Source organism: Topomyia yanbarensis, chromosome 2, assembly GCF_030247195.1.
Source record: "Topomyia yanbarensis strain Yona2022 chromosome 2, ASM3024719v1, whole genome shotgun sequence".
In the NCBI taxonomy this organism is placed as follows: Eukaryota; Metazoa; Arthropoda; class Insecta; order Diptera; family Culicidae; genus Topomyia; species Topomyia yanbarensis.
Genome location: NC_080671.1, coordinates 371,359,956 through 371,377,440, shown reverse-complemented (window position 1 = coordinate 371,377,440; position 17,485 = coordinate 371,359,956). Strand labels below are relative to the sequence as shown.

General features: G+C 39.2%; 1 protein-coding gene across 1 annotated transcript in view; it reads left to right on the top strand.

Moving 5' to 3' along the window:
- LOC131684528 (organic cation transporter protein) overlaps positions 1-17,485 on the top strand; it is a 96,552-nt gene that overhangs the window by 40,845 nt on the left and 38,222 nt on the right. Inside the window, exon 2 of the mRNA XM_058967487.1 lies at positions 10,176-10,578. Coding sequence (XP_058823470.1) covers positions 10,176-10,578 — 403 coding nt within the window. The remainder of the gene's footprint in view (positions 1-10,175; positions 10,579-17,485) is intronic.

Genomic DNA, 17,485 nt, shown 5'->3' with positions numbered 1-17,485 from the left:
TTACCTTCTAATGCTCAATACAATTCTCCTAGAATAATTACAATAGTTCAATTACGTGGGGAACGTAGCCAACGACAGTCTAAGTTGATAAGTTTTATCAGTTTTCAATAATATTGCACAATAACGAAGATAAATGAAAAATCATTTTCCGTCGTCAACGTAAACTGTCCCTGGCAGCACTGCTCAATCGGAATCCAATCAGACTATTTGCAATAACTTCAGTTCTAGAGCTGACCCATGTAACTGTTAATACTCAAATTAAAGGCAATAATCACATTAATAAGCCTTACTTGTTTTTGTGAGCATATCTCACCTCAATCAAAAGTTATATCTGTTTAAAAACGTTGTTGTCCACAAACAACATGGGCGCCCTGTCTTTGCTAGTTGTAGTTGTTAAATACATAATCTCGTAAAGAATTGCCCAATTGTACCTACTACTGATAATAATAGCCCTAATTCAGACAGTTTATTTATATATTGAAATTCTTTAAAATTGCTGTTCGACAGTGAAATCGATGAAAATTCTTATATTGAATATATGTGCCAAGTTTCATCCAATCCATGACCTTAGACAAGGAATCAGTCATTAAACATATAAATATTAATCCACAATAATTGAATTCTCAATGTGCCGATCAGTGTTCTGAATACTACACGGACTGTTTCACGAATTACACGCCCACGTCAGTCAATCATCCACGCTTTCGACTGGAATGCTGTCAATTTGAACCAAGCTATTTATAGAAATACCATTAAGTTTGCTTTGACGACTTGGCGATTATGTTACATTTAATATATGCGCACTATTCTTCGCAATCTACTGGTGAGATTAAAAGGTCATCTATTTGCGAATATACAATATCATGAAAACAATGAAGATTCTACAATTCTACATATTGTTTCCAGTTATTAGTTTATAGCACAATTTCGCTAGATTTCGAATTTAATTTAAATGGCATGGACAGCTATGAAAAAGAGTCAAACTTCGAAAAACTTCCACTGACCGAGTGGCGAACCTGTCGGCGTCAAGCTTCATGCGTCAATATTGCCGCAATAAAATCCTACAAGTTGTCTGTGCTGCATAGCTACTGGAAACCTCCATGCCGCATATATCAAACCTCAGTTTTACTCCTCTGCACGTCATTACATTGGCGATTACGAGCATGCCGGTCACTTTAAACAGGCTCATTAAAAAGCAATAAATTGTTGAGAAGAAGCATCATTACCGTTGCTAAATGACATGCCATCTAACATGTAATCGACAGAAAACGGGTAGCCACTGCTCCTAATAAAACAAACAGTTCATATCTATGCATAATTTGCTCAAGTTTGATAGGAAAAGTATTCTATGATTTTCCCCAATGGCTGTCTTCGATTGCGATTATAGATAATTGGCATGATGTAATTTGCCAAGATTCTGGATTTGTGCTGTTTGTAAACAAATATTAGATGATGCCCTGGGGTGATAACATAGGACTCAATTGAGGTTGTCATCGTATGATTGAGCACTGACCAGAATCGAGCAATGGTCTTACAGCAAACAAAGAAGGTAAAGTTCAGCAATGATAAGTAATGCCAAGATAATGAAAAAAACTTCATAACCCAAAAAGGTCAGACTCCCAAAATCAAAGTAGAGAAGCGGAATTAGCTTAACCTTCCAAAAGTTGCAGGAAAGGCTCCCTAAGCGACGGTCGCAAGGTTGAGTAATTATACACAATGCAACCTCGTGACCCCGAATCAGAACCGGTGAATTCTTGAAAATCCTACTGAAACACATAGTAAAATGTGTTTTCCCATCCATCCTAAGTACATTACTAATGTTCCGAATGAATAATGGCCATGCAAAATGTCACTAATAATTTCCAAACATCCTGCTTGCAGTACCTACATAGCAACCCCTCTCTAATGTTTCTTACTTCCGGTTCTCTCATGGCTTCGGTATGATTTCATCCGTGCAAAATTCGCGACAAACGATACTCGTTGCTCGCCTGGGTGAATGCAAAAAGTCAACGATCCAAACCTGATGACCTAGCTAGATCTGTTTAGCTCCACTTTTTTAATGTCTTTCGCCAGTTACGAGTAGACCGCACAAAAAATGCTTATACGAATAAATCGTTGTTTTATTTAGCATTTAGCTGCACTTTGTACTAACTAGTTGGTGTGGTATAATTACTCACACCTGAAATAAAAAAAAGTAAACACCAAACAACCGGAGCCGGAGAGTAGATTGCCTGGAACGACCGGCTCTGTCCGTGGCTGATCGGAAGTATGATTCTCTTGATGGTTGTAGTAAACGACGAAAATAGCAAGTGGCATTGAACTTAAGTCGAGAGGAGTGATCAGTTAATCACGCCTTCGGTTAAAATATATGTTTGCAAAACTTTTCAGCTTAATCGGACACAAGGATCAGCGAATTGAATGTGGGGCCTGTCCAAGCTGCCCAAGTTCAAACCACTGATTGAAAACGAGTTCATGATTGATACTTTAATAGCTTTTGTATAAGTAACATGCGTTACTTCGCAATAAAAAAGGTAATGATTCCTATTCAAATACGCAATAGAGTTGAAACAACTTCAGTTGCATTTGAATACCAAATCGTTGCTAGTCAACTGCGACGACGATCCCGAACCAGAACTGTTTCCACACGGGGGCGTCTGGGTGTAGTGAAAGATTTTCCTGACGCAATTTCCTGCGGTGATTTCACGATGTCACTGTCAGGCCTGTAGCTTTATAAGTCAATTAGTAAGTCGCTTCATAGAATGCTTTAGTGGTTGGGTTAGTGATCCGTAGAGCAATTAAAATGGAGAATGAATAAAAGATTGTTGGATCAAATCAAAATTATATAAATCGTAGTTGTCAATTGTAGGTACTTATACGAAAATATTACTGAAATGAGAAGTATAGGAGTAGAAAATCAGCATCTTGGCTTAAAAGTATTTCAATTTTCACTACTTCTTGTTCCAAATATAGGGCTATCTTTATAATTCTTCAGACACTTCATACAATTGTGTCTTCCGAAGTGTATTTCGTTCACCGCCTGCAAGCTGGTATAGATACTGAAAAAGCTTGCACGTAGTAAGCAAAATAAATTAAGTTTTATTGACGAAAAACAAGTTTCTTACGATCGTTTAGACACTACAATACAATGCAATATCAGTCAATATCGATTACCTAAAACCCAATTGTTCCAGATTACATTAGGCTAGACATGTAGCGCTAATGCCGGAATGGAGATAAGATAGATTGTCTTTTATTTCTATTATAGAGATTTAAACCTTAAGATTCTTTGCCTGTCTTTTCGATCTAGAAAAATCTCCAACTCTATGTGCGAAGTTAATATTTTAATCGAGAAGATTTGCGTATAGGTCAACCGATTTACCAACTACGCTATACCCACATTCATCAAATAAAGTCAGCAAGGTCAGCAAACTCAGGCCGACCCCTAACTTGCAGTCTGTGTGCAATCGAGAAAAATACGCATGCTGCAGGTACGCAAAAGTGATTGGAGATTTCACAAAGTCTCTCTACTATGTCCGTTATTTTCAAACACCACACATCACTCAAGGATTGATATTTTGTATATAAGCATGTTTGCAGAAGTCGCGCTTTGACTTTGGTTGCATAATGTGCTCCTCTGAATGATATGACAGACAAATCTACAGTGAATTTTTATTTAAAATTTCGCAAAAGTTCTGTAGGTGCTCCATATTGATGGCTTTGCCCAAAATAGGCTGGGAAATTTTTCTCGTTTGCTTTCGAAAGATTTGGTGAAAATTAGATTTAGCATTTTCCATTGAATAAAAATTCGTAAAAAAAATTCTAGCTGATGTGTTCATTCTGCTCTGTTTCTAGTAATTTCGTCATCGTTAAGTCAACAGAACTGTGTTTACCTATAAATGAGGAAACTGACAGCTGCATTGTAACATTACTTAGACTGGCCTAATTCGCGAATGAATTGTATTGTATTTAAGCGGCATATTTTACGTGGAAGATGCTGATAAGAATGCATCACAACCGGATGTTCATTTATCCACTATCAACTCCAAAACACAGCCTTGAATTTTATCATCTGATATACAAATGGTGGTCAAACTTGTGGTCAGGTCATAATGACAACTGCAAAAGCTGCACCTCTAGACAAACAGCCAAATAGTATAGCGCGAAAACTAATACAAATAAGGGCGAGATTAAACTCATGGCTCATAAGTGCAGAAGACAAGGAAAAATGAAAAATTTAACCATGATGATATGAACGTGAACGATAAAAAGATAGAAGTGAATGATTCCCCAAACTGCAAAAAGCTAGCAAACAAATGGTTCCCTGTTTGAAAAGAAAGTCTCCACGCGCAATAGCACTTGCGTGAACAAGATTGGACTGACACTGAATAATTTATTTCATCGCACGAAAAATCTATTTCTTTTTTGGGTGAGAAATTCGTTGTACTAAATATTCATTTCAAAGCCCCAAACCATGAACGGAGAATCCAAAACTTAGAAATGAATGTTCTTTTCAGCGAACTTAACAGGATTCGAAACAAACGCTTCGGGTTTGCTAAATCTTTCGAATCTTTTGAAATTAGTTGATGAATGACTGTTGCAATATTACACTAAAAATTTTCATATTGAGTTAAGAATTTTTACTGGGATTCATTAGAGAATGAAGAGAGAGAGAGAGAGAGAGAGAGAGAGAGAAGAAAGTCATTTATGGAGGTCGATGTTCATTCTACGGATTAGTAGACTGCAATAATACTTGAATGGCTGGCGTCCAATAGAGATTTTTTACAAGAAATGGAAAAAAAAAATCCGCTTTTCCAAATTAGCTCATGTTGCCTAGAAAAAAAATAAGATCATTGCATTTAAAACTTTGCAATTCACGAGCATTTTCGTAATTCGGGGGGAGGGGGGGTAACCCCAGGGTACCTAACGTCCAAAAAATCGGGTAACCTACAATTCACACGTCCTTTCTTTATCTTTCGTTTTAGAATTATAGTTTCTTTAGCAAAGTTGTTGAATGGCATCCAGCGCTAGGAGGGCTTTTTAATGGACCGAGATAGAAAAATGAGGTCTACGACAAAGTTATATATAAGGTAATTATAAGTATATCTTCTGTAAGTCCTACAAGTTTTGAAATATGACGCATTTTTTTAAATAGAATCTGTAAGTAAAATCCTTAACCAAACATGCTCTATCTCGAAACATACAGGACCTACAAATTTTCATCTTTAGAAGATATATTTGAAATGATAGGAAATGTATTTCTATCTAACTTTATTAAAAAGTTGAAAACATCGCGCCCTAGCGACTGAACACCGAACTACTATGGTTGAACCAAATATAGCACTAGGTTCCATATAGCTACTCTTCGAAGACGCTATAACTCTATAACGAATAATAATTGATTCCACTTTTTTTTTTGATTTTCCGACCACAATGTACCGTTTTTCTTTTGATCCCATAATGCTTGGTAAATAGAGTGGGACATGGTTATATGAAAAAAATAAAATTAGGCTCCGAGTAACTTTTTGGGTCCCATTTAGCCCCCAGAACAACTCTGCAAATTTTTAGCTCGATCGGTAAAACTATATTTTTGCGCCCACGGTTTGAAGTTTACATGGGATTTCGCATGGGAAAATTGTTTTTTGCACATTAATTCTTCCAAGAGTCGCCCGTTATCTCCTAAAAATAGATATCTGATTTTTATAGGAAATTTGTCAAGGAAACAAAGTCTAGAAGACTGTAAAACGATCAAATGCTTGTGGAAAAATTTATTAAGCAAAAACCGATTGATGCTCTGAAGATTGATGAAAATTTCACTTTTCATAGCATCACTGCTTCTGACAGTCTAATTATATACAAAAATTTAAACTTTCTCTTATTATGTACAAAAGAAGCCTCCATTTATCCCTCAAAACCTTGCGAAGTGGCCAAATAGTATAGATAAACGATTTAGACACATTAAGAGAGGATTAAAACAAAATTGGGTATAATTGGGTATATAATTATCCAAAAGATTTTTTTATGAAAAATTTTAAAACAAGGGATTCAGTTTGATATACAAGAGGGGGAGTAATAGTATTTTACGAAATATTTTACAGTTACCTTAACACTAACAATATAGTTTAGTACACAAAAGGGGGAACAAATATTTATGAGAAATTTCACAGTTATCTTTAAACTAGGGATACAATTCTATTTACAAGATGGATGACAAGAGTTTCAATAAAGAGTAAAAATAACAACTATCGTAAAACTAGGAATACAGAATACAAATTTGATTTTTTTAACGAAGACTTATGCTTGGTCAAGATATTCAGAGGGTGGCTTATTTCCATATCAGTGTAGCAGCAATTGTATCAAGGACAGGGAAAGAAGAGCAAAACTTGCAACTTTCGCTCAAACGGGAGATCAGCGAAACAAGTCTAGTAAGTCGTCGAGTACCGGATTGGCGGATAGTATTCTTCGGACCCGCGGGGAATCCTTCAAAAGTCATCGGACCTCGAGTCGCTCTCGCTTCAGTTTCCTTCTATGCAGGCGTAGTGGTAAGGGCGACGGCGGTTACATAGTGGCACACTAGAGCTGATCGGTTCCACAAGGCAGGAGGAAACTTCTAAAAACGAGAAATAAATGAGAGGGGCTAAATTGGGATATTTATCGTTTTTATGCCAGCATATCTCGGACTGGTACATTGAGTGGTCTACCTCGGGCCCGAAGGGAATCCTTTAACTGAGACCTGGCGTCCAAATACCCGGCGCACACCCAGACAACGTGCTCAATGTCGTGATAGCCCTCGTCACAAGCGCACAGACTACTTTCCGCAAGCCCAATACGCCGCAAATACGCATCCAAGGTGTAGTGATTGGACATAAGTCGGGACATTACACGAATAAAATACCGACCCACATCCATCCCCCTGAACCAAGGCTTCGTTGATACCTTTGGGATAATCGAATGTAGCCATCGTCCAAGTTCACCATTGCTCCACGAGGTTTACCAACTGTTGAGTGTCCTCTGACGACAAATACTAAAAAATTCGTTGAAGCAGATTGGTCCACTATGTCAGAAAATTTCATTAGTCCGTTACTGGACTGAGTGTCTGTTGGAAAAAAGGGGACACTTGGGGTTTTTTGTTTCCCTGGAAGTTGTGGATACTCCTTGTTAGAATTGATATTTCCATGTCCTGGAGCAAATTGCTTCGGCTTTAGTGCATCACTTCCGTTGGATTTATTGATTGTAGTTGGCGCACTCTGAGGGGACGACACCTTGGCACCCTTACGAGGCAATCAAGGGGAGGCTAGATTTCTCCTCTTCCTGGATTCCCCTGGACTAACCAAACATATTCCCTCTCGTGGGTCGTCAGATTCTTGCTCAACGTTAGCCATAGTGCCAGCAAATCAGCATAGGGATTTTCGGACAGGATAGATGGCGAAGCATTCTTTAGCATTTCTGTATAAGAGCGCCTCGAGCGTTCGTTAAGGGAGCGCTTAATTTTATCTCCGCGCTGCTTGTACGCAGGGCATGATTTAAGAGCATGCGAAGGGCCCCCGCAGCAAATACACTTTTCAGTTCCTTTGCCGCAAGGGTCATCCTCATGCTCTCCTTCGCATTTGCCGCATCGTTTCTTATGTCCACAATATGTGGCTGTGTGGCCCAACTGCTTGCAATTGCTGCAGCTCATGACCCGCGGTACAAACAGGCGAACAGGTAGGCGAACCTTATCAAGGAGGATGTAGTTGGGAAGAGAGGACCCGGCGAATGTCACCCGAAGCGAGCCTGATAAAGAGCAGGTAGTCTTACCTCCCTCGGTGTTTGCGGTATACAACTGTTTGCATTCCAAGATCTTAATCTGTTGAAATGAGGGGTCCTTAAAGCAGCCAACCCCGTGCTCCAACAGTTCTTCGCATTTCAGGCCCGGTTCGGACACTACCCCATCGATTTATACGGCCATAGCAGACACGTACGCCTTAAATTCCTGCGTAAAGCGCTCACAGCAAGCAATCGCGTTTGCCTGGCCGAGATCATTCACTAAAACTCGAATCTTGTTTGCCCGAACACGTGTTATCTGAGTTACGGCCGTGTAGTTAGCAGTCAGGTCTCGAGAAAGTTTTAATATATTAACCGGTTTCTCTCCGGTCCGAAAATATACCACCCATGGCCCAGAGGAACCTTGTGGGTACTGCTTTATACGGGGAGCAATGCGAGTGTTAGGGGGATCAGGGACTTCCATGATAACATCAGATGGTATTTCGCCCTCGGCCATTTAAGCACGAGGGCAGAGCGTCATATAAACGGGAATGTGTCTTATTATTTGATTACAAGGTAGAGTAAAAGTAGGGAAAAGGAAAGAAAGCAAACGGGGAAAAAAGTAAAGCAAAACTTATCTGCAAACAACGTCGATTGTTCCGCACCAGCGAAAACAATGTACTGGATTTACTACCGGCACCAGTAGAACGGCAGCTAACGAACGAACAAAGGATGACCTTCACTCACTGAAACTTACACACCGAACATCACTGTGTATAAGTATAACGATCCGTTCCGTTCAAAGGTTGGGAGACGTATGAACATATTTACTCTCTTCTACTGTAGAAGAAAAAACCCTGTAACAGGGTTGTATCAAATCATCGCGACAGTATGCATGATTGATTTGGGGATAAAAAAGGAAGCATTTCAAGAAGCATTTAGAAATTTTTGAGGATAACGTTCTATTGGCTCTTGGCTCTGTATTGGCTGCAGCAAACAGAACAATTGGCTATTACGAGGATGTAAACTATAATTGTGTGGAGCGCTGAAAAAAACCTTTCATTTTGAGATAAATTACCGACCAAAATGTGTAGGATGTAAACAAAACAATATAAACTGCATTTCTACATAACTTAGCTGTTTTATGCCAAGTTTGTAAGTTATAAGAAATCGTATGTGGTGCAATAAATTCGTAGACAGCTTTTATTGATATTGGAACAAGTTTTAATCTTGTTTGTATTTCTACACATGAACTTATAAACAAACCCATCATCTTAATCGTAGGTAAACTAAAATCACCCCTATTACAGCCAATTAAAAAAAATAACACCCTTGATTATTTATACACTAACAAACTTTACTGCGGACAATGATCGGCGACACCTTTGCTAGTGTCGATTGCCACCTAAGTCATGACAAGGTATGTCACCGTGATTGAGCGAGTCGCTTACACCACCTAGTGGAACCTTGGAAACCGTTGAGCGCTTGTAGCACTTGTACACGATGAAGGTGCACATTTCCAGGGGAAGTCCGAGTCTTAAACTATGTCTTTCCTAATCACTTCCTTCCACATTGCATTGCACTGAAAGTAATACTCACAAAAAAACAGAAAAATAATGCGGTTGCGCAGCATATGGTCAGCAAAACGTAACAAAAACAATGCACTGATATATATGTGCTATGAGTTTCTTACTCCCAATACCCCTTCAATTTGTTTTGAATGAATAATAAAAACGGTACCGGTAATGTTGACAGTAGGTACGACTGAGAATTTTAACGAGAACCTCTACGAGTGTACGACCTGGGCGTTAAACGGTTGTTTGCGTATCTACTTCAGCATTGCCGGCCAGCTGGAAAGCATGCAGACGTTTTCAAATGATTTTCTATTCCCTTACTAGTAGTTATCGTACCATTCACTTGTGGTTTCCGTAAAGATTCTTGACCCAGAAAAATAGCAATCCAAATCATAGTGTCAAAGCTACTATAATTAGGCTTATTTCTACATTACGACGGGTTGATTTTTCGAATGAATGTGGTACGTTCGAATGAACGGATCCGAGTCCCATTAGATTTTGCTGTTGTTATTGAGGATGCAAATCACATTCGTTCGAGAAAAAAAAACGAATCGTTGTAATGCAACATAAAACTAAATATTATTTCCAAACTTACCAAACCAAACCCAGCCTTCCGCCTAGATCACAATTCAATACTTTTCGACTGTTCGATCGTCCAAACCGATCTTCTGTACAACGCACCACCCATACGTACCTCATCTCACAGGTATCCAATTTGTGCTTCCGTCGTCGTTTCACCGGCTTCCGTCTGTTAGCTCGCGGCTACATATTATTTATTGCAACAATTTCGCTTCCCCGTGCCCGATGATTAATAGTTTGTTTTTGTTTTGTTTTCTGCTTCTCTTTCAACACCTTTGACAGGCCGCAATTCGCGACTACTGGTGCGCCCGCCCCGCGCATCTCCGCACGATCCCGCTCGAGCTGTGGCGCAACCTGACGCAGCCCAGCGGAGGTCGATGTTCGCTCGTAGACGCTCCCTACGGCCAGTTGACCGAGCTGAACTTCACCGATTACTTCCTGAAGGTCAATGCATCCTCGTTGGGGCAGGTCAGTTGCGCTGGGTACGAGTTCGATTCGAGCATCTTTGGCCAAACGATTGTTAGCGAGTTCGGGCTGGTGTGCGATCGGGAACACATGAACAGCATAGTGGAGATGTGCTTCCTGGCAGGTGCCGCGATGGGCAGCGTGGGAAGCGGATGGATTTCGGATCAATTCGGACGAAGGCACACGCTGATGGGTTTTGCTTTGATTCAAGCTGCTTCAGGTGAGTGTGTTTCATTTGTTAGGTATATGTGTGTGTACCGTTAGAGGTTGTGCGTGTGGGAGATAATTGCTTAGTTGCACCAGTAGAGAGACACGTGCAACGTGATGTTGACAAGAAGACGGAGGGCACCCATATCGTAGTTTATTTATTATTCTGTTCCACAATGTATATATCTTTGTAGCGAGATTTGCCATTGAGAAACGAACTTCACAGTTATATTTCTGGTACTATAACTAGTAGATATTCTGATACCAAAAAATCGTGACAGGAACTATCACAACACCAACAACTAATTGAAACAAAGAGGACACGAGTAACATTAGTGATTCAAATGACACAACATTTAGTTCTAACAATGGCATTCCGAGAATGACACAATTGTTTCAAAGCAGGTGTTTTTATTAAAATAGAACGATTGTTTATGATTCGTGGTCGGTTGGAATGCAAATAAAAACGGCTGTATGAATTGGCAATAAAACATTCTCCATACAGCGACCAAATTGCACCATGAAGCTTGGTTAAAAATAAATGATGTCCATTTAAATAATAAATTAAACTCAAAAAAGAAAATAATTTTCACAGATTCGTAATAACTCAAATTTATGAATTTTCATTTAGCTTAAATAAAAAAATGACTATATGGAATACGAAAAAGTTAACAAACTTCACTTCTTAGTTGCTGTCATCGGAGACTGCACAGTTTTTCGAAGCATTGTATGCATGCACTATTTGTACATTCTTCGAAAATTTTAGTTGCCAATAAAAACTTAGCTTTCTTTCAATCGAGCGGTGACTGTCTAACAGCATTAGATGGAATATAGGGTAATGTATCTGTTATGAGCCTATTGTGACCTTACCTTCGAACCACGCATATTTTTTTTCATAAAACGTTTATTTGACACGGCATTTGCAAAAGCTTTTTTACGCCGGGTTTTTTTTACATAACATGTTACAAAGGTCTATCACGTTATAAAAAAAAGACTATCACGTTATAAAAAAAATTCACTTTCTAATGCTAACACTGAGGATAATCATCATTTTGAATGATTTTAATTATACTCTATTTTCTTGAATTTCATTGTAAACCTATTGATAGTTTTTTGTAATCTTTGTTTATTTTTTTTCTTTATTTATATCGTTTTATCTAACTTAACTAACTGCGAGGAAATCTAAATTGTTTGTGGGTAGCAAGGGAAAAAACTAGAAACATTGTGGGGATAATTATATTTGAATATTTATTGTTTTCAGGAAATGATAAATATGGCTCATGTATGTAAGATCTCGTAAAGCGAGGATATCACGAACAGGTACATAGGGTGGTTTTCTTCTGGCTCGTAAGGAGTCTATTAATTGGGATCTGGCTTCACGATATTCAGTGCAAAACCAAACAACATGTTCAATGTCTTCGTAACCCTCTCCGCAAGCACATTGAATATCTTCTGCGATCCCAATACGGCGGAGATGCGCATTCAACGTATAATGGTTGGACATGAGCCTAGACATCACACGAATGAAGTTTCGACTTACATCCAACCCTTTGAACCATCTCTTCGTTGATACTTTAGGGATAATTGAGTGCAACCACCGTCCCAGATCTCCATTGTCCCATGATGTTTGCCAACTAGTAAGCGTCCTCTGACGAGAAGCGCTATAAAATTCATTGAAGGCAATAGGTCTTTCATAGATTCACCATCCAGCGTCCCTATTTTGGCTAAATTATCCGCTCTCTCATTACCCGGTATGGAGCAATGAGCGGGAATCCACACTAAGGTAATTTGATAAGATTTATTTGTTAATTTAGTTAAGTATTCTCGTATCTTCTTCAAAAAGAACGGAGCGTGATTATCAAGCTTTAATGAGCGTAGTGCCTTAATTGTGCTGAGGCTATCTGTGAGGATGAAATAATGGCTCGGATGTAAAGTATCAATGATTTCCAGACTATAGTGAACTGCTGCTAGTTCGGCTGTATAAACGGAGGCAGGTTCTGCAAGCTTGAAAGAGATCGAGGTGTTATTGTTAAAAATACCGAAGCCAGTGGCCTCATTGATTCGTGACCCATCAGTGTAGAACATTTTATGGCAGTCAATGTGTTGGTATTTACTTATGAATATTTTAGGGATCTCCAGAGAGCGCTGGTGATCCGGGATTCCACGAATTTCCTCTTGCATGGACGTGTCGAAAAATAAAGTGGAATCGGGAGTAGTATCTAGTATATTAACACATGTCAGAACATAACTAGAAGGCGTTATTTCTTGTGACATGTGATTGAAGTACACTGTCATGAATCTGGTTTGGGATTGAAGCTCGACAAGTCTTTCGAAATTTTCAATTACAAGTGGATTCATAACCTCACATCGTATAAGTAAACGAGAGGAGAGATCCCAGAATCGATCTTTTAAGGGAAGAACTCCCGCTAGAACTTCAAGACTCATCGTATGTGTCGATTGCATGGAACCTAAGGCGATTCGTAAACAACGATACTGTATTCGTTCCAATTTAATAATGTGAGTGTTTGCAGCTGAACGGAAACAGAAGCACCCATATTCCATTACTGAAAGTATCGTTGTTTGATACAATCTTATCACGTCACTTGGATGAGCACCCCACCAAGATCCGGTTATTGTTCGGAGAAAATTTATCCTTTGTTGGCACTTCTTTATCAGATACCTAATGTGGCCTCCCCATGTACCTTTAGAATCGAACCAAATTCCGAGATATTTAAAGGTCATGACTTGGGCTATCGTTCTACCAACCAACTGAAGCTGAAGCTGAGCTGGATCACGCTTCCTTGAAAAAACAACCAACTCTGTTTTCTCTGTAGAGAAATCGATGCCTAACTTCAAAGCCCAACTTGATAAATTATCCAAACTATCTTGCAGTGGTTGTTGTAAATTTATGGCTTTTGGTCCTGTAACAGAAACCACGCCATCATCTGCCAGTTGCCTTAGAGTGCATGGGCTGACAATACAATTATCAATGTCATTCACGTAAAAATTGTAGAGAAGGGGGCTTAAACAAGAACCTTGTGGGAGGCCCATGTAACTTATTCTGAATGTTGCCAAATCGCCATATGAAAAATGCATGTGCTTTTCTGACAATAAGTTGTATAAATAATTATTTAATATTGGTGAAAGACCACATTTATGTACTTTCTCTGAGAGAACATCGATGGAAACAGAGTCGAATGCTCCTTTTATGTCTAAGAACACAGACGCCATTTGTTCTTTTTTGCGTAAGCTTGTTGGATTTCTGACGAAAGTAGCGCCAGACAATCATTCGTTCCCTTTCCCCTCCGAAAACCAAACTGGGTATCTGATAGCAAGCCGTTCGCCTCAACCCAATTGTCGAGACGTCGTAGGATAATTTTTTCCAACAATTTCCTAATGCAGGATAGCATTGCAATCGGTCGATACGAGTTATGGTCGGAGGCTGGTTTTCCCAGTTTTGGAATGGCGATAACTCTCACTTGTCTCCAGTCGTGCGGGACTATGTTCTGCTCAAGAAGCTTATTGAATAAATTCAACAAGCGTATTTTTGCTAGGTCAGGCAGATTCTTCACCAAGTTGAATTTAATTCTGTCTGGACCCGGAGCATTATTGTTGCATGAGAGGAGTGCAATTGAAAATTCCACCATTGTCAAAGGCGAATCTATGGAATCGTTACTTGTGGGAGCATCACGAATGATTTTCTGCACAGGAGCAGAATCTGGACAAACTTTCTTGGCAAAATTAAATATCCAGCGATTCGAAAAATCTTCGCTTTCATTAGTTACGTTTCGATTCCTCATTCTTCTGGCTGTGTTCCAAAGAGTACTCATTGATGTTTCTCTTGACAAGCCATCAACGAAACGTCTCCAATAACTAGACTTTTTGGCACGACGGAGACTGTCAAATTTGTTTTGTAAAATCGAATAATTTTCAAAGTTTGCACGTGTACACCCTTTCCGTTTCATAATTTCTTTGTAAGCAACTTGTTTAGCTCCATATGCATCCGAGCACTCTTTGTCCCACCAGGGATTAGGAGGCCGGCTGTTCATTATCATGCCAGGATTGCATTTCGTTTGAGTTTGTTCTGCTGCTTCAATAATCAAACCCGCTAGAAACTCATATTCTTCGGTAGGTGGTAGCTCTTCCGTCGAAACAAGAGAAGTGGAAATTAAAGATTGGTATTTTTCCAATCAATATTTCGCGTCAAGTCATAAGGGACATTGATTGAAATCGTGAGGCCTAATTCACTGTTAATTGAAATAACGACTGGCAAATGATCGCTACCGTGAGGATCAGGTACAACCTTCCACGTGCAATCTAACCGAAGTGATGTCGAGCACAGAGATAGATCTAATGCACTTGGTCGTGCGGGTGGTCTGGGAATGCGTGTTGCTTCGCCTGTATTTAAAACTGTCATATTGAGCTCGTCACAAACATTGTATATCAAAGAGGATCGATTATCATTGAAGAGGGAACCCCACAATACTCCGTGCGAGTTGAAGTCTCCCAGTATCAGCCGCGGAGCAGCCATGGATTCCACTACCTCAAAAATCTGACGTTGTCCAATTTGAGCTTTGGGAGGTATATATATAGAAGCGATAGACATAGCCTTTAATATTCGTTTGGACAGCTACAGCCTCAATGCCCGCAAACAAGGGGATGTTAATTCTATAGAAAGAATAGCACTTTTTAATTCCTAGAAGCACTCCTCCATACGGGGTGTCTCGGTCTAGACGAATAATGTTGAATTCATTCAAGTTGAAATTAATGTTTGAGGTAAGCCATGTTTCACATAAAGCAAAAGCATCGCATTTCAAATTATGCAGCAAAATTTTTAAGGAGTCAATTTTAGGTATGATACTTCTGCAATTCCACTGTAAAACAGTGATGGAATCTTTCATTGTAGAAGGTGAATTACCCATTGAAAGATACAATCGCTGCAAGGATGGGCCATTGAGCAATCAGCTGCTCTAAAAATGTTCTAATTGTTGGGAGGAACGCTGAAAGTATACTTTTTAGTGGTTCAGAAATATTGAATGCTTTGAAAATCCAATCAACAATTTCAGAAAATTTCAATAAACCTGTCCCTGGTTGAGGCTCGGAGGAAGTTGAAGTTTTATTATTTCCAGTAATGGTGTTCTGTTTGGATTGTACATTACCAAAACCGGGAGGGACTGGCTTCGGTATTGCATCGGAATTCTTTAGCTTTGGCCGCAATTTATTTGTTGGAGGAGAAATTTTAAGGCCCTTGCTTGGCAGTTTGGGAAAAGAGGATTGTTTTCTTTTCCTGGATCCTCTAGGTAAAACAAATGATGTACCTTCGGACGCTTCGTCAGAGTCAGACTCTTTCGGCAATAGAAACGAACCACGCATATGGGATAATAACAATATCTATTTGGCTAAAACAGTTGTGCAAAAATAAGCTCAAATTAGATTCTTTATTTGTTGTTGCTATTTAGAACTATCCTCTAAACCCCACTTTTAGTTGAAATGAAATCACTTTCTTGAAATATCTGCTAATTCGCTTCATTCACATAGTTACCGGAACAGAATGCAACGGCGCTTAATAAAAGTATGTGCTCTGAGCCGTCAATTATTAAACATTGCATTGATACATACCTTTATTTTAGTAGGAGAATTCATTTCTGATTAATTCACTACAAAAGCCTAGTGTTATAATACGTGATTGAGAAATATGCTGCTACACATTATCTCAATTTTTTTTTCGATTCACTACCACAATCATAACAAACACACAGGAAAGAATCAGCAGTGCGGCCAAACTAAAACATAAACTTGAAAATGTATTGTAATGCAATTGCAGGTACAACTAATCGATTATTTCATGTTATTCAGTTTATTGCTGAATGCAGAGATTTTATTTTCATCTGGGCATAAAATTCGGCTCGGGACAATACTATGTTTGATGTGAAACTAGTTATTACCAGTTTTTTTTTCAATTCGTTTATTTGATAAGGCACGTTTGCGTTAGCTTAAAGGCGAAGGAGATTTTATAGCTATTTTATATATCTACACAAAGGGGTATATAATTTTCGTAGGATTAGGGCGGGTCATTTAGTTGTTATGGCCAAATGGTTGACATTTTTAGCAGGGAGATTATTGGAGCAAATAATTTTTAAGTAAGGGGACAATTTTTACAATTATCTTAAAAGTAGGGATAACTAGTTGGTTGGACTTCCTCGGGTATCCATTAGCTGAGACCTAGCAAAACTGTACTCGGTGCACGCCCAGACAACGTGCTCGATATCGTGATAGCCGTCGCCACAAGAACAGATACCACTATCCACAAGCCCAATTCGCCGAAGATGTGCATCCAGCGTGTAATGGTTTGCCATGATTCGAGACCACACACGAATGAAGTCACGTGTCACATCCATCGCTTTGAACCAAAATTTCGTCTATACCTTAGGAACTATCGAATATAGCCACCATCCTAGTTCACTTTTCCTCCACGAAGTTTTCCAACTTTCGAAGGTTCTCTGATGAGTAATACTGAAAAATTCATTGAAGCAAATTGGTCTTTCATAAATGTCACCTTATAGAGCACCGACCTTAATTAAAGAGTCCGCCATCTCATTGGCCGGAATAGAGCAATGAGAAGGGACCCACACCAAGGTAATCTGGGAAAAATTCTCAGATAAAACACGAAGTAGCTCCAGTATTTTTCCCAAAAATACGAGGAGAACTTTCCATGTTTTATCAAGCGGATAGCGTCAATGGAACTGAGGCTATCCGAGACTATGAAGTAATCCAAGTAGCCTTTCTAGTTTTCTAGCACACTACCAGAGCAAATTAATTTTTCAGAAAGGCCTCAAGAGTGCCATAAAACCTAAATTGCTAGTAGGGAATGGTTTGCGGGTAATTTGTCAATGACTCCAAAGGTATGCTGAATAGCAGCT